This window comes from Bombus pyrosoma, linkage group LG10 (assembly GCF_014825855.1).
Source record: "Bombus pyrosoma isolate SC7728 linkage group LG10, ASM1482585v1, whole genome shotgun sequence".
In the NCBI taxonomy this organism is placed as follows: Eukaryota; Metazoa; Arthropoda; class Insecta; order Hymenoptera; family Apidae; genus Bombus; species Bombus pyrosoma.
The window spans coordinates 10,576,493-10,599,629 of NC_057779.1; the positions used below are offsets into that span (position 1 = coordinate 10,576,493).

General features: G+C 40.6%; 1 protein-coding gene across 15 annotated transcripts in view; it reads right to left on the reverse strand.

Moving 5' to 3' along the window:
- The window catches only part of LOC122572075, a 64,235-nt gene that overhangs the window by 30,865 nt on the left and 10,233 nt on the right, over positions 1-23,137 (reverse strand). For 4 of the 15 annotated variants that reach the window (XM_043736639.1, XM_043736640.1, XM_043736642.1 and 1 more), the window contains one exon: positions 6,415-6,532. The exons of 2 other annotated variants lie outside the window; for them this stretch is intronic. In XM_043736639.1, coding sequence (XP_043592574.1) covers positions 6,415-6,485 — 71 coding nt within the window. In that variant the 5' untranslated portion in view covers positions 6,486-6,532. Of the gene's footprint in view, positions 1-5,911; positions 6,277-6,414; positions 6,533-6,610; positions 17,675-18,890; positions 20,580-23,137 lie in introns of those variants that run through there. 9 more of the 15 variants (XM_043736648.1, XM_043736654.1, XM_043736653.1 and 6 more) reach the window with 7 other exon arrangements.

Here is a 23,137-nt window from a genome sequence, read left to right on the forward strand (position 1 = left end):
CGGCCGAGAGAGCTACAATGAGACGTAAACGGAGCGAGGTTGAATCACACGACATTCGACGAAGAATGACGCGCGGTCTCGCTCTGCCTACCGCGAATACCGGAAGTCCACACCAGGTACCGGATATCAGCGAAAGTTTTCCACGAATTCTCAAATATAGCTTTTCCCTCGGACGAGATTTAGAAGAAAACTAGAATAATAAATCCTTTTCCTACATTTTACCCTTCTCTTTCTTCATACCTATAAAATTGGTTATCTAAGTTTCACGCGGTTCGACCTACTTTTTACGATACACGGAATTTACACATATTCCTCGTTACGTTTTACCGCGACAGCATCTTCGGATACGTATAAAAATTCCTTACTCCAGTTTAATCCCTCTTCGTCGCGTACGATCGAATTATCATCGAATTATCCTATCGCGTCGTATATGATCGTACGCGACGAATACAAAATCGGAACAAACTGCATTACTACGAACGACAAATATCGACGAGATATCGTCAAAGGTGACACACATGTTTTTATATATTTTTATCGCCAATCGTAGAAAGTAGTTTTCCACGATACGTATCTGTCTTAAACGATAGGAGGCCGTTCTCCGTCTCTCCTCCCTTCTCCGCTTGTGGAATACCGGAAGTGGAGCACGGTCAAGATAGCAGCGAAAGTTCTCAACCAACAACATTCACGGTCGCTGTCTGATTTTAGACAAGAAGCTGTATACGTATACGTAGTTTTGCATACTCTCGTGGATCATCATGCAAGAAATCCAAAGATGCGTATCGGCTTTCGCTCGCTAATTCGAGTTTCGATGATAATGAACACGAGTAAACGTGCAAATGATGGCGAGAGATCGGACGTTGATATTACAGGAAAGCTATCCACGTAGCAAACAAATCGTTTATATTAATTTCTAATAAGCAACGCGTTGTTTCCACTTACAAGGTAACCGTATCGTGCACCGTAGATATTTTGCACTTTCGTTTAGCTATATAATATCGCTCGTACCGTAAAATTTATCTTCCAGAGCTTACTACTTTCTAGCAAAGTAAACTTTAGTTTAGTAAAATAACGTGAGAAAGTGAACCTTTGATTTCTTTTTGGCAAAAGAAAGCTGAAAGTTTAGCTGAGAAAATATAAAAAATTGTCTATAGAAATTTCCTCTACATCCTCTACATCCTCTTTGGAAAAAACACAGATTATATTATAACCTAACAGGGGACGAGTTATTGTAATTGTAAATTGTAAATTGTAAATTGATTAAATGCGTTTAAATGCGATAAAACGAATAAAGGTAACGTGTATTAGAGAATCACGGCGAATGTCAAAGGATATAAGCAGACGTCGTTAGAGGGGAAAGTGCTAGCACGCGTTTATAATAGAAGCGGAGCTACGCGGAAACATTCGTATAACCCATTTACGTAAGAGACATCATCATGCGCGTCGTTCCTAAATCGACATTTAATATTCCAACGCGTTTCATGCGTACAGACCTACTCTAAATCGAAATCCGGATTATGATCGACCCAGATACGATACTTCGAAGATCGCTTCCGTAGAAGACGAGCCTGGCGAGCGTTTCATAGCGAGCATATCCATATTATTAACGACAATGCCAATAATTATTGCAATCCGTTAATAACGTTAGCGGGATATATTATCTTACGGGTTGAACGTACGCGCCTATATTCTTCCATATCGCGTATATCCGCCGTAAAGAACGAACTTTGCGACGCAGATACTTTGATCCGTAATTTCGTAATCAAGATAAGTGAGATACTTTTGTACGATAACGTGCGCGTATTCAACAAATATTAAAAAAATATTCAAAAAACGTTTAACCGGCGAATAACGCTGAAAGTTACGACGGCAACAATAGCGGAAGCGTATCGGAAAGCAAACGATAAATTTCGAGATATTATTCCCGCGTAAGTAGGCGCGTCTTCTCCGGGGAAATTACAAGAATTTGTGGATCGCGAGCGCAAATTAGATCCTAATTAACGCGCATTCCGAACACCGACCCCGTTAATTTCCCCGGACTCTCCGGCGCGGCGTTTTTTCTTCCTCCGGGTCCCGCCTCCGTCGCGGTTCCGATTCCGCAAGAAAGCCAGGCGAACGAATTTCGCGCCGGCTGGAACGGTGAAATTGCGCAATTTTTCCACGAGCGTTGACGTCACCAGCCATTCACGAGAGTCTCGCATTCGGCTTTCACGCGGATCTTGTCTCGTCGTCCGCGCGTTCACGCTACTGCTCCAAAGTATGCGCGGATATCTGCGCATTTTTGACGCGACGTAATTTCCTTGGAAAATTGCACACAGAACGAATATCACGGCGTGATCAAACAGAATTTGAAAAGTTAAGTAAATTGTCGTTTTGTTTTCGCAAGGCTAAATAGCCTATCATCCGTCATCATATCGACGAATATATCGGCACGAAGGTGCGTTGCCGCTGACATGCGTCAGACTTTGCCGATGTAATCGCGATAGACGAGTTTCGTTACGGTGCCAACGAAATTTCAAAACGTTTCGTACAAAAATGGTAAAAATGGTTTCGTACAAAAAAGCTGGCAGTAGCACGGTTCTGTATGAGAAGATAAGCGAAAAACGTGGAATAAAGTTCTTTGGTTCAAACTTTTAAACTTTCGTTGTATCGCTAAGGTTTCAGACAAATTTGCAAATGTGTACGGAAGCATGTACAAGGTACATATACTTCGAAAGGATATATTCGGATCATCCAAATATTTAAACTATTCGTTACTACGATCGCCAAGGATCTTGCGCGTTCATGAAAAGTTTCTGAAAGTTCTCGTTTCGTGAGCCACTGTACGCGTACGCAACCCCGACGGAAAACATACTGACGCGGTGCAAAGAGAAAACAATACTCGACCCTTCTCTCCCTTTTCTCGTCCTTGTTCGACGGCCGGTCAACGGCAAGCTATGACATTATCAGTACGAGGTATATAGCGGCGCGCAAAATCGACAGGTCGATCTTTCTTTCGCATTCAACCTGTCGAGGAAAAGGAAGAAGTCGAAACTCTTGCCGCGTTTAAAACACGGTCTCGATGGTTCGCGCTTCGTGCGAAACGAGTTTCCACAACTGCTAACAGACAATCCGTAATTCGTTTATTTCGTTTATTTCGCTTTCTTTCGTTTTTCTCACTGATCGGAACGACCGATCGGAATACTTTTACAACAATACGAGTTTAAAGTTAAAAAAGATATCAAAGGAAACAATGCAGGACAAATAACGCCAAATAACGCCATTTCAGACACGAGTAAGTCATTTCATCTACCTGTTAAGCGCATTCTCGTCGCTTGGCTCGAACGAGGAAGGAAAAACGTGCGGGAAAACGGACTGTGCGCCAATTACACCATATACAAAAACTTGTTAAATCTCCGTTGCAATTACGTTCGCTTGCGACTCGTATAAATTCAAACTTCATCTTGCGCGTAATCGTAATAGCTCGTATCGTTACTTTCACAATATTTTGTGCAACGAGATATACCGTTGAAAAGTTTTTCCCCGTGTATCGTAGAAATTTGCGTGACACGAAACGCGACGTGTAAATGTAACGCCGCCAAGACGATGTAGATCGCCGAAAGACGAGGAGACGAAACTCGAACTTGAGCTGTTGCGAAGCAGCTTGCGACAAACATCCACGTACGTACATCTACTTTCTTAGAAAGCACCCGTTTCCGATTTTCTTTTACTTTCCTCGCAAAGTTTCTGGGCAGAAAATTTCTCTCGAACAACGAGCGGTCACGGCCGAGAATAAAGGCCATCCATATTGAAGAAGAGAAATTCGCCTTCGATATCCGATTCGTTCGGTTAATAGCGCATATCCTGATGAACAGAGATCGTTTAGAAACGATTCGGTATATCGGGTATTTCGAGGGAGAAATTGAAATTTCCAAGACACCGCGTGCCTCGTATGTGAAACAATCCGATCGAATCCGATCGAATCCAACCGTGCGTTTGACCGATTTCTCACCTCGAACCACCGAATTGTAGGAATTCGAGCAGCGTTCCGAGCGTCGATTCGCAGATTTAATTCTGGCATACTTTCCACCGCCGAAACCACATCGAGAGAGGAGGAGCTTGTCCTCACCGCACCCTAAAAATCTCAGGGTACCTATCGCCGAAATCATTTCCGATCCGTTCGCGTTGATTCGCGTTTGTAAGTTGCCGCGCCCAAGTTCAAACTCACGCGTAAGCTCAAACTGTCGTTCCATTTCTCCTGTTAAGAATCAAATAAATATTTTAATAACTTTGTATATTATAATTAGAAATTATGCCCGTTAATTTTTATTTCTCTTTGTATCTTTACAATCGCTCGAAACTTCTCTGCCAATTACCAATTAAATAATCATGGAATTTTATTACGAAACGTTTTATACTCTACGATAATCTGCCGTAATCAGCCTTTAGAATAATTTCATCGCGCTTATCATCGCACTGTGCTATTCGTCGCTGCCACGAATTCGCAGATCCTTTTACGTGCATTATGTGCAGGCTATCGCGAGTAATTGATAATAGTTAGAAATCAATGACGATCTAACGAGAATTTAAGAAGTTAACGATAATGTTATGCAAAAACGGATTAACCTACATAGGGAGTCCATGTATCGCTTTAAGGAAACGTCGAGAAAAGTAGTACGCCAACGTTGTAATCAATAACACGGACGTCGAGAAAATCGCGTTGAAAAACGGTCATAGACGTAGAAAACGTCTTATATTTAATAAAATTGTCAAGACGCGATTATCCGGTAAAACTGTTGTCTTAATTACGTAAGACGTTCGTTCGAAATAATTTCAAGATAGTGTTGTACGTAATCAGTTACTCTAACTAATTAACGTACGGAGGAACGAAAACATCTTTCAGATCAGGTACTATCTTATGCCGTTGACACGCCGTACGTTTCTTCTAATATAGAATCCGCTACCATCGATAGTACCTTCGGCAACCGGTCAAACAGTTTTTCAATAAGGATAGTTTGCCACGCTCACTTTCACCCTCAAGTTACTATTTCAGTTACTGTTTTACTCGGCACGTTAGCGTAAAGCGTTCTCGATAGTCGAGCGTATCATAAACTCGGTTACATTCGAATCGTAATTTAGCAAATTGCAACAATTTTCACGATTTTTATCTAATCAAATGTCGGTCACCCTCTTTCCGTGAAGAATTCGGCTCGCCTCGGGAAACGATAAAAAAAGAAGACAGAAAGTTAGCGGAATAGAGCGGCGAGTCCGCTACCAGAAACGCTACGAGCGCCACGTTATTTCATTCTCACGGTTCACCTTGAGCCAACTTTCTCCCGGCGCATAGCGACCGAGACTGACCGACCGTCCGCTAATTACGATGCACGCTCGCAAAGGAAAAAATGCGCGCGTGGTTTATCAACCGGTTGATTGCGCGTCCTCGTGATCTCGACTGAGAATCCACGATCCTCGGAACGCTCGCAGAGCGTAGGGCAGATAGTTTGCCGCGATGTAAGACGACGCGCAAACGGGGGCACACACCTGGATGTGCTCGATCGCTGGTTCGATCGAACGTCGCGTCGCGCCATTACGAAGACAATGGTTCGTGGGCGTGCGCCTCCGCCAAACTACCGCACCGTGCCGATATCTTTGTCGATTTTGACGACCTCGTCACGTACGTCGTCTTCGCTGTCGCGTGGAAACGATTAAATTTATTTAATTCTTTATCAAAACGAGCAAGAGAAGAAAAAGAAACACTCGTTCGTTCCGTTGTTTCTTGATTCTTGACACTCGAAGCGCGCGACGATAACTAATGTACGTGTCCGGTGAATATAAAAGTGTTGGGAAAAGAGAGAGAGAGAGAGAGAATAAATTCATAATTCGCTGATAAATCTTTATTGGACAACGACGATCGAATCCTTTTAAGACTTACCGTTGCATCGACGGGACCACTGTACGAGATGTAGGGTAGATTTATCGAGGTTGTCCCTTTTGTCTTTGGCCGTCTGAATTTCATTATCCGTTCCGGAATTTTTAGTCTCTTTGTAACGTACATCGCGAGTAACGCACCGTTTGGTGGATGCATGGCTACGTCGTTTATCGCTGCTGTTTATATATTAGTTAGTTCGATGCAATCGTAATATCTTCAAATACCTGTTTCACGTATATAACGTGTTCTCACCTGCGATCAAAGTGGGAAATTAATTTGCATTCTCAATTACGGATTAATTCGAAGCAATAACGCAAGCAAACTGTTCGTCCCGTTAAACATCGAGTACGTTACAAATTCATTTACATCTGCGAAAAATATCATTAAGCACAAAACTTTTTGCCTTAATAAATAATACACCGTGGCGCGCACTGCTCGTTCAAATGGAGTGAAAGTCGTACCCGTTCGTCGCAATTGACGAACCTTTCTCGAACTTGCTCTCTTACCCGTTTAAATCATCTCCATAATATTCCATTACCACTGTAGATATTTCTCCGGCGTACGTTCTTAAGAGCATACTTCAAACTTAAGCACCTTCGGTGACCGAATTCTACCGAAATGTCCCTGTAATTACAATAGGAATTTATATTATTCAGAAATACCGACTATGAGCGTTAAGGTTGTTATTATTATTATTATTACCTGTTAACCAATATACATACGTGTACATATTCTTTGGTATATATAAACTATAGAGTAGCGTATAAATTGCTCAGCACCCATGCCGGTCAACCGCGTAAATTCGAAATTTGTTACAAACAAATTATTCGTAAAATAGTTGATCGGTAGATGGAAACGCGAATACGTTTACGCGAATACGAATTAAACGATGTACTTCTTCGGAAAAAGGAAACAGCGTCTCGATACAAGCAAACAGATATATTTAAGGTAGATGATAAACAAGGTGAATACGTTTAATTTAAAGTACGTTCCATTTTTAGCATATTTTAGTCTAGCATGTTAAAAGGATAATAACGATACGCGATGATCGAACAAAAGAACGACGCTGTAAATACAATAATTCTTAAAAGGTTTCCTATGCCAAATATTAGTTTCAAATATTTTCACGACGCAGCGTAGTTTTATTGCAAATCCAACCGCTCGCTCACGATCGGTTACCTGTTTGTCATTCCACTCTGCCAAACTGGTCGCGCTGCGTGCTCCAAAATTCTTTACTTCAGACTTTGTCTGGTACCAAAAGTATCGTAAGAAAGAAAAAAAAAGAAAAAAAAAAAAGAAAAAGAAAAAGGAAAAAGAAAAAGGAAAGCACGTAGATACACGACCTTAGTGTGTCAGTGTGCCTATATGCTAATCGCTGAAAGAACGGTTTTAACCTGGACGTATCAGCGCCAGCGGCGCCGTATTCCTCGAAGAATGCCCGAAGAAGCTGCGCTTTTAACACGTTTAGCGTGCCAATAAACGGACGATTCGTTCGCAAACCGACGTACAAATTACGAGGAAAATGTTGCAAATGTACGCATAAATTATCGAAACACAAAGCTGGGATGTATGGCTCAGCGAACTCGAGTTGTGACTATTTTAAGGGAGGAAGAATCTTCCGCGTATTTATCATCGTTCTACTTCATACACGTCCTCGAAAAATGTATACGTCGTGGCTCGAAAATAGCCAGCCACTTGCTTACCATTGCCAGTCCAATTAATTTACAGGATCGTAAATAAAAATTGCATCGATAAATAATAATAACCACATTCTGGTTATTATTTTATTACTTCGGTGTAACAAAATTGACTTTAAATAAGCCGTGTCGAAATTAAAGGTGACGAACAGAACATTCCGAAAAAGTTCTTTCTCTGTCTGCACGTTACATTTACATGGTCTCTAAAATGCAGAACGGATAAGAGAGGTTTCGCTGAATTTATATTATAATATTTGAATCCAGTAGATACATCGATGAATCGCGTTTCAAATTTTAATATTCTGTCAGTGAATCTTTTATTATTTGTTATTGATTCTATAAGAAAACGCCTTAAGATAAGTATCGCCTCCGGCCTCTAATTTCTCATTGATTTAAATTGATTTAAACGTTTCACCAACATTCATACACCGTTGTTTTAAATTAGTCGAAGCATCCTGTCACTTACGAATCAACGGTATGTCCATCAAGATAAGGAAATCAAATTGCGACTGATTGCAAGTGGTAATAAAATTGTCACGATAAAGTTCTGCCATGTAAATCAACGGTCACGGCTAGGAGCGTGAAAAATGGAAATTCGTTCGACGACTAGTGGACAAACGATGAACGCTAATTTGTAATTTCTTGTCGGAATTGGATAGTACAAGTCTGAAACTTTCCCTCTGATCGAACGTATGACGACGACAAAAATTAAAGTTTCTTACTCCGAACGAAGAAAGGATTCGCGCATTTGGAAATAAATTTACAATTAGCATGAGCCGACGACAGTATCGGCACGGATTGTCGAAGGCCTTTACTCGGTTATTTAAAAGAATCGCTGGTATTAACTTGCAATTAATTCGAATAAACAAATATTTCGTCAGAAATTTTATTTCTTTCCAAAGTTTTATACCTGTTTATTCGTTAGTCATATACTTACTAAATTGCTGTATGAAATAAAAGCAAACGAAAAATCGATTAGTTTACTTATCGGCTAAGACGAAGAAGTGCTATGTTTACGCTATTGATTAACCGCGATCGCCATTTAATAATATATTTTCGCTTTGTGTTACTATTGTTTTATGACAATTATGCGTAACTTGGAAAGTGTAATTTGCTAAAAATTATAGGAACATTCCAAGGCGAAACAATTCGTAATTATGTGACAAGAACACTAAAATGAAATGAACATTAAAATTAATTATGTTATAAAAATATTTATTTCCCGTCTTACCTGTTCCATTTGTTAATATCTCTTTATTGAAACGAAACATTCGCGATCTGCACGCTTGTAACAAACAATGTAATAAATTGCCAAATTAAACAAATATATTTCGAATGGCGTGTCTTAACTTTGTTTACCGATATTCATTTTCGACTGAAAGAACTTTCGAAAGGGGCCCCTCGATTTTCGTTATATTAGTATCGGCGTTTAACGGTATCCGGGCATCGCGAACGGTAGAAAGTAGTTTGACGTTTTCTGCGTTCGTAATTATTTTCTACACACACACACACACACACACACACACACACAACGTCGTGCAATTTGAGAACGATCGAGAAAGTAACAGAACAAATTCGTCGTCTGACATGCCAAATATCACGAGCTTTATGTCGAAGCAACCAACATAAATAAATGATAACAAATCTCGTATTTAACGTTAAAACTATCAAAGATCGTAGATTTATAGAAAATATTTAAAACAATGTATTTCGCATTCACATTAAGCTATATGGAGAAGAAACACGGTCGACGTTATCGTAGAGTCGCGAAAGTGTATTTAAAGAATACAAATTGACCATTATCTCTACTCTTCGTACTTGTTGCAAAGGATCAAGCAGTCGTTTCAACCGAAGCGGGTTTCAAACATACCATGGAAAGATATAAAATGAAGCGTTTAACGCGATATTTAACAGTTCGTCGCGCGTGAATCGCAGGCCGATAAAGTATCGCACGCGATGGATCAGAGAACCCGTTTCGTTTGTTCTACAAACGAGAGGCCACGAAATCTGCCACCTTTGTGTAACGATATTCGTAATTCACGCGTAACACACACAAACGCGCGTCATCGTATAGGAAACAGAGAAAGAAGCTGGAACAATTAGCCGTTTGCTAAACAAAATCACACGCGTGATCTCAAATGCCTCGATAGCTAATAAATTTTTATCACGCTTGCTGAAACGCTTTCTTCCATTGTCTGATATTTCGATTGTTTTCAATCTCGATATAGAACTTACTTGCTACTTATTGGTAGCGATGGCAGCAACTTCAACATGGAACTATAAGTCCCAATCAAATCCAACATTCGAGCTTCGCTTCGTACAGTTCCAATACTCGGAAGGAAATTGCCGGTTTTACGCAAATTTATATTTTTATGGACGCAATTAAAGAAACAGAAATTAAACAGATGTTCGTATCGTCTATTAAAAGTTAGAACGGACAATTAATACTTTTATATAAAAAATACCAATTTCCTTTTTACGTAATTTGACATGTATCGATCATACGTATCGATCGTCGTAACATTATGCTATTAGTTTGTCGCGAAACTTCCTACATTTACCAGTTATGTATCTTTCAAAGATTCGTATCTTTCGATTTAACCAGTTTCGCTCTTTCCAACCATGTTGTATTAAAATTCATAGTGCGTCATCCTGCGATTTCCAGCTACTTGCGGGTGTTTCGTTAAACGTTTATCGCAGGAAAATTATACAGAATTATACGCGATAGCTGGAATTCCTATATTTATTTTAACCCGTTTTCTCTTCCAACTATCTATGAACGATACCTAAGAGAAGCGATTTTTGATTAATCTCTGTTAAGATGGTCGTAAAGTTCCATCGTTTCTACTGTTAAAGCATTGCTTTTTTTCTAAAAAAAAAAAGTAAATTATAAATAAAAAAATTAATCTATTATCTATCTATCTATCTACCTATCTATCTATCTACACACACACACATCCGTCTTCCTTAATTTTCCTTTATGTAAATTATAATATTCCTCGAAATACAGGTATATCACGTACTAGCGAAAAGTAAAGAAACTTATTGGTGAACCCAGCTAGAAATGACGGGCGAATACGTTTTGCAGCCGCTATACTTGCGACGTACAATACTTTAAGCCCATCGCTACTTATTAGTAGAATATTTCATAAATTCTCGCCTATTGTAACTTGCTCGCCAATTACCACGTAAAATTGAAAGTCGTTACACTTTCGACCATGAAACTATATTCTCCATCACCGTTGTAGTAACAGCGTGTATCATCGGAAGGAAGATAAGGATCGAAGCGTTTCACTTTACGTCTCGTCATAATGCTACACATTATGACTGTAACTCGTAAAAGCACCAAGGATCGACCTTTCCCAATACGAGCGTCGCGAACATCGAAGAATAGGAAATCAAAGAAAAGGAGGCGAATGATAGATCGAAAGATTTCTCCGGGCGAGAGCAGGATCGTTTATCACCGTCATTGCGCGACGAAGAAAAAAAAATAGCTCCGCCGTTTAGCTGATCACCGGTCTGTCGAAGAAGAAGAGGAAGAAGAAGAAGAAGAAGAAGAAGAAGAAGAAAAAGAAGAAGAAGAGGAAGAAGAGGAAGAAGAAGAAGAATGCACTTTCTACGGGAATAAGAATGCTTTCTTTCACAATTGCGTCGAACGCGCTCAAGTTCGCTCGATAAAATTGCCACGCAGCTGGCGAAATAGATCATACAGCGCATACTTGTAACTCGATTATTCCAACATAAATTTATCAAACAAGTCACGAGTTACGTGAAACACGGAGTATCAAGTTGCAAAATGCAAATATTTATGAATTTCGATTGAAAAGTTAAAGTTCGAACACCAAGTGGACTAAGTGGAGAATGTAAAAATCGTATCGTTCGATTGTACGCAGATATAGAACTCGTACTTGATTCCACGAAAATACAACTCGTAACTTGCAAAGATGATTTAACTCGCGCGATAATTCGTTCTCTAACGTGTCTGTCAGTGATAAAACTAATCAAAAGACAAGCCGTGCGAATTTAATAAATATTCACTGTAAAAGATAGCATTCTTATGTATAAAATCGCTCGTATTCTCCACGTTTATAGCGACCGACGCGTCAGACATCAGGCGAAAACGGTCTCGTTAAGTCACCGAACCACTCACTTTCACCACCTACGCGTGAATTTTCTGTTCCAACCAGCCTCCCACCTGGCGAGTTAACGAATCCCGTGACAATGAGTCACTGGCGGACCTCCGGCTACTTGCTTTCTCGCGCTGGTGCAATTTTGAAATTGTTCTCGACGATACAGCGGCAACCGGGATTCGCTTACTCTCGTTTTTCACTTTTGTTGGCCACACTGTCTTGCATACCAATGCCGTTAGTTCCGCTACCTAATACGGAGGGAGATTAATATCGATTCAATGGGACAAGTTACTCTCACTCTCCCTATGCCATTTCTCCTTTGCATCATCGTCGTCTATTTCAGTCTTCTTGTCCTTCTTTTACGCCTCTTTGTTCTTCGAACGTCAACGTTCCAGCCTGTTTTCAATCTCGCTGATATTCCTCTAACTATACCAATATGCTTACCCGTTTACGTAGAACAGCCAACTACCCATATGATTAACCCAATGATTTATCTTACGTCGACGTTAATACGACGAATAATATATTTGAAAAATGATCTGCTCCTATGATTTTGCAATATAGACAATATAGACGTCTTTCTGTTGGATAATGTTCGAAGCGAGAACAACTTTGAGCGCAGGCGCGCTACCATTATAAAAATTCATTGTCTCGATCAAATCGAAGCCACTTGGCTGAAATAAAATAACGGGCAATCCCTTATGTCAAAACTCAAAGGAAAAAGTATCGAATAACGATTTATCTGAATCTCACGCGGAATAAAGTTACTTTCTCCGTGGTATTTGCAAAGTGACGAAATAATAAATCAGACGTGATAACTCGTTGTTTCAAGCTGTAATTTTTTATCACGTTACAAATAAAATGCGTTCGAGGCTGTCTTGTAGAATGCAAGCAGATAGAAATTTGTCACTACGATGACATAATTCCGAATTTAACTAAAATGGAAGAAATAGAAATGCACGAATGAAAATGAATTTTCAGCCGTATCGATGTTACGTATTTCATGTATAATAGCTTTTAATATATGTTTGTATATAAATTAGTCGCAGATGACGTATTCCATTAAAGTATTTGCATACTGTAACTACGATATCTGTGGAACGTCGGCACAGACCAACGTGTAACTTTTATCGAAAACCGATATTGTTGTCATGCGACGATAAATATTCTTTCAGCAATTCGTTCCGATTAAAATCTCTCTTTATCTCTTTGGCCCGCCGCGATACTCGCGTCTCTGCGAGAAAACTTTATTCTTACGAAATCTTTGAGCAGAAACCGAAACATTCAACGTGTTTATACAACCTTATATTTCACTTTCTATATTTTAAAGGAACGTACGTACGGTTTTATTGGAACTTGAAAATGCCAGATTATAATTATTAAGAATGAAAAATTATTTACTTTTAGAAAAACTTTTCAGGTCGCCAAATAAATCTGTAGGTATCTAGAAATGCGTTCGAATAAAAGTATATATGAATATACTAGCGGAGACTTTGTGCGCCTCGACTTGCTCGTTCTCTCGAACGTGGCCGTTCCTTAATCTCTCGTCGCAAGGCTACGCCCCTGAACTCACTTTCACCGGCTGCATCCTATGCATCCGGAATCGACGAGATTCTCAGCGCAAATAGAATAAGGACGTGATACGAGACGGAGCTCGATAACTCGCTTTTCATACCAAACTCGACTTTCACGGTAAACTCCAAGGACGCTTCATTTCCACGAAACACCTTGGAAAACGCGGAAAGATAAACAAAAATGTCGCACCTTAGATACGCGAACGTACGAACCCGGACTCGACCTGAATATCAATAAGAAATCTTTCCTATTTAAAAAATTCCTTTATGACAGCTAGAAATGCTTGTAACGTCAAACTGTAAATAAGGATATCGTGGATAAATGGTATAGTTTTAATTTCGACTCATATGGTTTCGTATCAAATGATTTAAGCGTGTAAAAGTTTATAGATGGTATAATAAACTAAATGGCATAGTTGACAGCAAATTTTAGGAAATACTCGTCACGTTACCGTTACTTGTCATTATCGTCCCGTATAGAAAATTTTTCCTTTAAAAAGCGTTAACTTCGACTTAGCAAATGACTTTCGTATAGGCCGACTGCACGAGGAGGCATCGGATATATTGCTCTTCCATCAGTTTCAGCTGTCAGTCTCCCATTGATTCCATGCATCTTGGTAATGTTCGTGCGTTTCTGGTAGAAATGGAACAAAGTGTCCGCACATTTACCAACAGCAGCGTACTGCTGTTACTACTATCGTGTCATAATATTTTCACTTTTATCTCGCAACGAGACTAATTCTAAAACTGCATGTACCTATAAGCACTACGATCAACCTTAATAATGAAACGTACACGTAACAGGACTATTAAGAGTACGCGTTGTCCGGCTTCTTTCTCCACGTCCGCTTTTAAATAACGGATATAAAAATGCCACGGTCGCCGAGTTTTACGTTAACGTTTAATTATTTATTCGCTCGAAGCTCCTAAGGAGGTAGACCGGACACTGTTGGCTAATTATTATTCACGCCCGTTTGAAACGTTTCTCCGGTGGTTCAAGACTCTAGACTTTCTTAACCGTTTTACGCGTTTTCTACGCTTCTTCGATCCCTTTGTCGCTATTCCGTTTCGCATTATCGACACTATCCATTTACGATATTCGATATAAAGCATAGCGAAACTGACGACGACGGTGAATTTGCCAATCTCTTGTCGACTTCCTAAATATCGTAAATTATCCGAAATAGCGGATTTTAAGCTACAACTTTCAACTCGCTTTCCTTCGCCAGTGAAAAGAAACGGATAAGAGCGGAGAGTGCGACAAAGAGGAAAGTAAAGTCACCCTTCTTCGGAAGAAAACATCCGTTATCGGGGAAAAGAACATTGTCGAATGTTCGATGAAATAAAGAAGAATTGAAATCGGAGAGATTAAAATAAGATCGGAGAAGAGTTTTATCTAGCAAGTTAGTTTATACGATACACGTATATACGATCGGAAGCTATTAGTAGGAGATGAGCTTTGGTATCGCTTACTACTAGTCTTGAAAACAATATTACGTGCATCCGCTGCAAGTATCATTGCAATTAACATTCTTCCACCGGTGCTATTGTTGGACGCATGTTTAAAATACGCGGTCAATCGACGCGTTCGAGGTATGCGATGGATGGTCTATTGTTTCAAGCGGTTCGTGCGTTCCGTTTCTGCGAAACCTCGTTCTTCTTTTCCGTGACGCCGTGCCGGTAACGCGTGTCGACCGCGACGAGTGAATGTTAAGCGAAGATATTCTATTTCACCGTAAAGCGTTATTCTCCGTTATAATATTTAAGCCCTAATAACTTTCTCGTCGGCCGACTCTCCTAAATATCGATGCAACCCTATTATTTTTACCAAAAATTTTTATCATTTTACGGTACGTTCAACGGTCACAGAAATAGAAAACAGAAAAGGTTCCCGCACTCGTCGTCTAAGAGAATCCTCGAAAGGTTGGAGTTACTTGTTAAACGATTAAAGAAAATAATAATGTTTAGAAAGTAGCGGAAAAGAAAGAGTCGAAAGGATTCGTTGCTTCGTTTCATCGATGTTTCGAAAGCCTATGAGGATTATCGTTTTTTATTATCTATTATTTATTCCGACAAGTAGTTTATTACTATTCGAAATTTAAAGTCAGAGGAAAAGACGAAACCGAGGTTGTCAGAATCGCACCGTACTTTACGTTTCGAGCTAAAATTTCGATCGAACGAAAAGAAAAATCCAAATTTCCTGTCTTTGGACGGAAGAACAGTTATGCATGGAACAGTTAGTAGGGGTGTTCTCTTTCGCACGATGCAACTTCATCGAACGATGATCGTTAAGATGGTATCGGTTATTAAACTATTTGATATCGGGGCAATTTGTCGCTTGCTGTATCGTAAGACAGTGTCGATTTCGCTAGTAGCCGACTAAGCTATAGCGATGGGATCAAGTTCGACGCAAACGCGTATCCGTAAATCCGAATCAAATCCAATAGCAAAATTCAATTCATTTAATAGAGTTGTTCGGTGTTCTTTGTAGAGATCTATCCACACGCAGGTACGTATCTTGATCGTCTTCGACATCAGAATGAATCGATACTCTTTCAGGTACTAATCGTTCCTATTTACATACCATACCACAGCTTTGCAAGATTGACGTAATCAATTCATTAGTATGAAATTATTAGCTTCCTTTCTCTCGAGATACTTATCGCGGGTTCGAACGTAGTCGGTCAATGTTCGAACCGAACCTACTTGCGGTGTACTTGAGCACATCGCTACCAAGCGGTCGCACATTGACCAACAATAGAGGCGCGCTTTTCTCCGTGTGGAATTCGAGTTACGTCGCGGCCGCATCAAGGAGAATAGTATCGACTTCTCGGCTGCTTTCGCGAGGCCGCATCCGGAATCGATCGACGTGCTGCAAGATACGTAAACAGGATACGATCGGTGAATCACGCGGCGTAAACTCGCCGGTCGTTAGACCCGTTCGTAGACTACGCGACGCGCGACGATTCGATCGTCCGCCAACAGATGTAACGTTATTTATGCGCGAAAGTTTACGCACGATCAGAGACGGACGCGGCAGCGATTACGCCGAGACCGCTGTCAATGGCCGCTTCGCGAATATCTTTCGATCTTTTTACGAATTTTACGAACATTTTCGAACGTACATTTTCAAATTTCATCGGCGTTATAGCGAAACGCGACTGTTACGTTTATATCGGTAAAATTTTAATCGAATCTAAAAATATGCAACGTAATAATTTCTATAGGTATGGGTGTTTTCGTTGCTTTCAAATTAGGTCGATATAATCGATCGGTTTTATCTCGTTACGGTGGTAATTACATTTCAGAAAGTTTCGTATATAATACCTATAACGCGTATTAATAGTACTCAAATACTATAATAATAGTATTCAAATAAAACGCCGTATACGTGCAACAAAAATTAATGAAAACTATAAGAAACTGGTAGTTGCGTTATAGCGATTACGCGTTCCACTTCACGGTATATAAAGTAGTCCTTTCAGCGACTACTGCCAAACAATAATAAGCAAATTCCTGAAATTCCTTTTTATAATCACGATAGTCGCGTAATTTCAGTGGAATTCGTACAGTGGACAAGTAGAAATATTAACCGTTAATAGTACGAGGGACGAGACCTAACTATTACATATATTGCGATTATAATTTTCTATATCGATGGAAATTTTGCAAACGCGTGTTTAACCAATTTTCGTTGACGAATTACGCTTACGGTGTTCCGTGTTACGGTGGCGAACGGATGGTACGGTAGCGGACGTTCCTGCGTCAATATCGAATTTTCATGAGATTTCTGCTCGGCCGGTTCTCCACGCAACACCATCCGCGAAGACGTTACCAAGCTGCTGTTTTTTCCCGCCGCTAAATTCTTAAGAATGCCGTGAATCCATTCACCGGTGGCTAATTGCAGGAACATTGCGATGAATCGGTAACCCGGTGATGGTAGTGACTTGCTAAAATTTAATCTACTGCGGCCGGCGAGGAGGACGCTCTGATTCCTCGAGTAATCAGAACATGGCAATCGGCGGGCTCTCGCGCCGAACAAGATACGAAAATGAATTTCGATGCATAGCTGAGAACGAAAGACCGTAAGAAGGAGGAATCGAAGAATCGTGCTGAAGAAGAGCATGGTCGCGTTTCAAGGACCATACGAAATTAATTTGGACACGATACCGTGGCAAAACGTCTAACGAACGGAGAAAGTCGAGCGCAAACGTAAAAGGAGCAACAAACGAAAGTAGCAGAGTTGGTGAAAAAATTGCAGTCTCTGCTCCTGTATCCTGCGTAGCATAAATTTATCCTATTTAATCCTAATTAACTTTCGATTATCCTATTTTTTTTTATACTTTCCTATATCCTGTGGTTTTTACACTTTCTTTAGGACGTTTGCGCGGGATCTGCAGCTTTTTCGTTTCCTAGAAAATACAGACAGATGGAAAGATAGTAAAACTTGAAACAGCAGTACGAGTTTTAGCTATCGAAGGAGCATCTTAGAATTTTTCAAAACGTAAATAACGCGTGCCGTGCACGGTTCGTATACACGGTTTATGGATCGTGGCCCATACTCGGATGCGATGGATACTCGGCCAATGGAACGTCCCAAATAATACTTTTAGTTGCACATCCTACACGTACGAGCATTCAGAAAATCTCTCGTAGCCGTGACGTTTTAAACCAGTGGTAGGAAAAATACGTTCACGATTCCGATAAACACGAGAGGATACGCGCAACTTTTCGAGAAATCTGCTTACCAAATTTCATTTACCATTTCGATTTTACTTATTTTTAGACGTAATATACCAACGTCGACGACGAATCATGCAAAGGAGCGCGTAATAGATGCGGTGGAAAATTAATGCAATTAGCCAAAGCTTTCATTCAAACTACAACAGTTTCGAAACAATCGACGGCTGTGGAAAATTGCCGATTGCGATTACTAAAAATTGCAAAAATGTCAACGAAAGATTCATTTATCGGAAGGAAAAACGACTAATCTTATAGAAACGAACAAGACGAGAACGGACCGTAAACAATCAGCGTAATAAATTTTGCTTTTCTCTCGAAACTCGAAATTCGGCAGTACTTTTCGGTAGATCCAGCGTACATATACAAAATGTTATTCTAAACGTCGTTTTTAAATATTATCGATTATTATAATAATAACGCAAGATGGGAAAGATAAAAAGATTGTTAAAAGCGTTAGAGACGCTTCGAGACGCGCGAACACGTATAGCGAACATCGGACATAATGTTATACGTTACGCACGATAATGCAACGAATTATGATGTCACGCCTATCCTACGTCGATCGTGGTAACGGCAGTAGATGGAAGGAATAACGATTAAAGTTTCCTGAAAATCAAATTTCCCCTTGACACGTTTATCTCGCGACTGGTGCAAAACGCACTGGTGCTTGGTGCGCTCGCAGAAGAAAAATATCGTCGAAAAATGTACGTTCGATGCGCCATGTAATTTCGCAGTGTCTCGTAAATAACGCAAACAACGCGATTACTAAATCTGACGGAGGGAAACGCACGGTGTACGAGTCCGCTGTAATTAAGGATTATTAGTGGCCATTACTTACGCGCAAGCCAGCGAAGCAATCATCCAGATTACCACGAATAAGGATGATGAACGCGGCATGAAATAATTACGCGCAACAACATCTCGCTTGACACAGCGAGGACGCGTCCGGTCGAGGAGGATGAGTTGTTGCGCGTTTAGGAAAACGAGCGCGCCGTCGTGCCGATGCTGAAAAGAGGAAGAACCGGAAGCTGAAGAGAAGAAGCAGACGAAGAAGAAGCAAGAGGGGATAGAGAAGGAGAGAAGAGAAGAGAGACGACGCAGCCAAGACGGAATCGAAAGAGCCTCAGCCGTGGCAGCCGTGAACGCACCAACGACGCGACGCCACGAGGAGAAAGTTTCGAAGGCAGGAAGCGAAGTAGGCCACGACTTTGACCGCTCGCAAGGTCCATACTCCCGAGGCACGCTGGTTCGCCGTACTTCCACCGTGTACCAGCTTCGACCGTGTTGACGCGATCAAGTTCAAAACGTAATTTACAAATCCGAGTGCAAGTTTCGCTTCGCACCGTCCGAATGCTACCCGTAACGACGTGTAACGGTTCGTTCGCTGTACTCGCCAAGTATTCCATCCCCGCCGACTGTTTTCCATCCTCGGAACGACCACCTGCACGCTTCGAAACTCCCCTTACGACTAACGTACTCTGACGTTAGAACGAATCGATACTCCGTACCAATCGATTACGAGAATACCAATCGAGTTAAGATCGAGAATCAGAAAAACGCTATACACGCGTCCTGTTTGCGCGTTTGCAAGACCGACGTATCGATAATAAGCAAGAAAAGTGATTTTAACTGTCTATGGTAAGACGGCGTTGGATCGATCTACTTGGGAGTAGTTTTTTCTTTTTCTTTCTTTTTTCTTTTTTACTTTTTTTAAAGTTCAATTTCTCCCTTCCGTGTTCGAATCTACTCGAAAGTACCGCCTCCTTTCTTCGGAATACTTATAGAAGGCTCGAATAGTCGGCCAATGTTGGAACCTGCTTGTAACGTGTTTCAGCCGATCGCTACCTCGCACAGGCCGATTCGACTCTGTCGATGCTCTGTCCGGCTATGAACGACGTAGCCCGTCTGCCGCGGGAGGTCGGAAATAAAACGACGGCTGTCGTTGGTGATCCGCTTACGAACAGAGTCATCGTTCCTCGGCAGCCTGATACGAAAAATCTAGGTAACAACGTGATCGTGCATAACGCGTCTCTGCGAGATGATCGATCCAAGTTTTACACGGAACGGAGCTACTCTACGAGCAAACGTCGCGATCACGCTCGTTGGAACTGGACCACGGCGAGGAAAAGGAGAAACGTGATCGCGTTGAAATATTTGAAAGCTTCGTTCTCTCTTCGACGGTCTATGTCTGTCCGACGTCGCGTATCAACGTCAGTTATCGAAATGTGATCGATTTCACCGCTGCTGCACGCGGACATATACGGTTTTTAGTTTGTTCGCGTTTTCAACAACTCGCAAACGGAATCAGATACAAACGAATATACCGTGGCTACGACTGAATATTGCCACGCCATTGTACCATATTATAACATTTACGTGGTACCGGTTAATTAGAACAAAGTACACGAATTTTTTCGCATATTTTCGTGTAATTAGAAAAATTCGACGGTAGGAAAATTAAATTTTCTTCGTCGTCGGAAAACTATGCGACCTATTGACGATCCAGCAAGTGTTTCCATGCCTCCCTTTCCTCGATTATACCGGGGTCACCGCAGTCACCGCGGTTGAGCATTTCAAATTCACACCTCTTTTACCTCGTCTTCACGATGATCGTCCGCAGGCTCTCTCGTTCCATTAGCGCGGCAAGATTATCCATGATTTACTCAAAGACTTGCAGTTACGTGAAAAGAAAACGCGTCGATGTTGCTACGAGGATTCCTATCTTCCTACAGGTAAATCAAATTGGCTAATGCGTCAAAAATCAGTGTGACCGGTTAATCGGAAGAAACAGGATATCGTCGATGAAGATCAAATTATTCCGAATGTTTTATCGTTTCGTTACGTTAACCATACTTGTCGCCGTTCTTACTATTAATCTTTAATTCCGTGTTTAAAACCGGGGCAAGAGATTAAATAGTTATTAAAACGATTACATTATTAGTACCATCTGGTATTTAAAGTCATATTCGTCTTTTCTATTACGAAATATGTAATTACTCGTGTTAGGATCAAGTATAAAATAATTATATCCGACGAACATTGAACTTTCCACTGGACAAAGCTATACTAGACCACGCTAGTTTGCCTAACGTCGTACAAGTAGTAACATTCGACTCTTTATAGTTCTCATATACCTATTGATATATTATATTATCATATTATTATCCGTTACTATATTATTCGTAAAAATTCGTAAAAATTCGTAAAAATTCGCAAAAATTCGCAAACATACAAAGATAGATTTCGCCGATCGCTATCTGAAACGATTGTTTCGAATACTTGTAATCAGTAATACTTATGCGTGTCTTCGATTAAACACAATGGAAACATAGTGATCGTGTGGTAGAGAGGAAAGAAAATCGTAACGAGCATACATCTGTCGAGCGTAATTTCTTTTGCGTGACAGAAAGCGAAATGTGAAAGAAATGAAGGGCATGGGAACGACTGGAATTTGCAATAACGCGTGATACACAATGGCTTCAGAAAGTATTTCTGCTTTATGCTATATTTATTATCGCGTTTATGTAGCAATTAATTAGATCCGAGTATATTAAATTTCGCGATATTTAACGATACCGTACGATTTCCGTTATACGAAAAGCGTTGGAAAAAGAGATAGGAGAATTTTTGCGCGATACAACGTAAAGTGTTTCGTTCCGAGTTTTGATACTTGAAACAAAGTGAAACAAAATCGATATTGCTTCGTATATAATTTTATAAATTGAATAGAAAATCAAGAAGCAGCCATTTTGTTCGATTCTACTTGTTTGCTATACGTTTCTTCGGTGCCACTAGTTCTACCGTGTTACGTTCCTGTTGCAATCTCTACCGAATCTCCGCCGAATCATTACGAATACACTTGGTTCTACCGAAGGAAAAGACGCAACGCGTACATTTATCCAGAGTATTCTCTAATGGGAAATACGGTGTTCGGCTAATAAAATGGTGGCGCGAAGCGACGTTCGGATAACGGCTGTTCCGATTCGTACGAAGCGTAGAACGTGACGAACAAGGAAGAACGCTTCGTTAGAAAAGACGGATATGCACAAACGGCGTTCGTAGCCACTGTGCACAAGGATGCGAGCTTCTCCCGTTTAGCACGAATAAAACGTACCGAGACGAAGCCCCTTCGAAAGATGGCGCGAAATACAATTTCCTGATAGTACGACCCAGCACCACGTGGTCCCGTCACTAGGTCAAGGTTGCTTTTCAACCTGGAAAACGCCGCCACTAAGCGGCTACTATTCCGCGCAACTTTACGCGTTCCTATCGACGTTTTATCATTCGCGGCAAATGTCGTCGCGTGCCAAGTTCTTCGTGACTTTTGAAACGACACCGTCTGTACGGCTGGTCCGAAAACAAATCCACACAGCCCGCTCGTCAGTGCCCGATTTTGTATCGTATGATAAACGCCAGCAAACAGAACCGAACTATATATATATAGATATATATATATATATATATAGATATATAGATATATAACGTGAAAAAAACGCAAACGCGAAACTTGGATACAACGGAGTAAAAGCTGCTTCTATATTTCATTGAGAACGCGAAGAATAAGGCAACGAGTCATTTAGAGCGATCGAGTAAAGATTTGATTCGTAATAACTATATATGATATCTTGTTCCGCGATAAAAGTATGTTATTGCTGTTATTCCGAACGAAAGCGTAAACACGAGTAAGTTTTTTTGAATGCGTTTATAATCAGTCGCTATATAAAGTCAAACGTATATGCGCAAAATGATAATGGAAAGAAAATTGCAAAACGGAACCACTGTAATTCTCGATTGTACGTTACTTCGCAAGTACCGAGACGTTGTCACGCTTATCAAGATAGCTGTTTCTAGGCTCAAATAACGTAGAACTAATTACATCACAGTTCATGCTACATTTAATTTTGCTATTACGAGCATCGTAACACTGATTCCGCAATCGCGTTTATACGTAAAGAAAAAAATGATACCTCTGGAAGATAAGATTCTTCCATAGCGTTTCACGCGTGACGTTATCCGTGCTGTGACGAACAAACACCGAGAAGATTCAATTTAATGGCAAAATCTCGCCGTACTATATGAATTCTA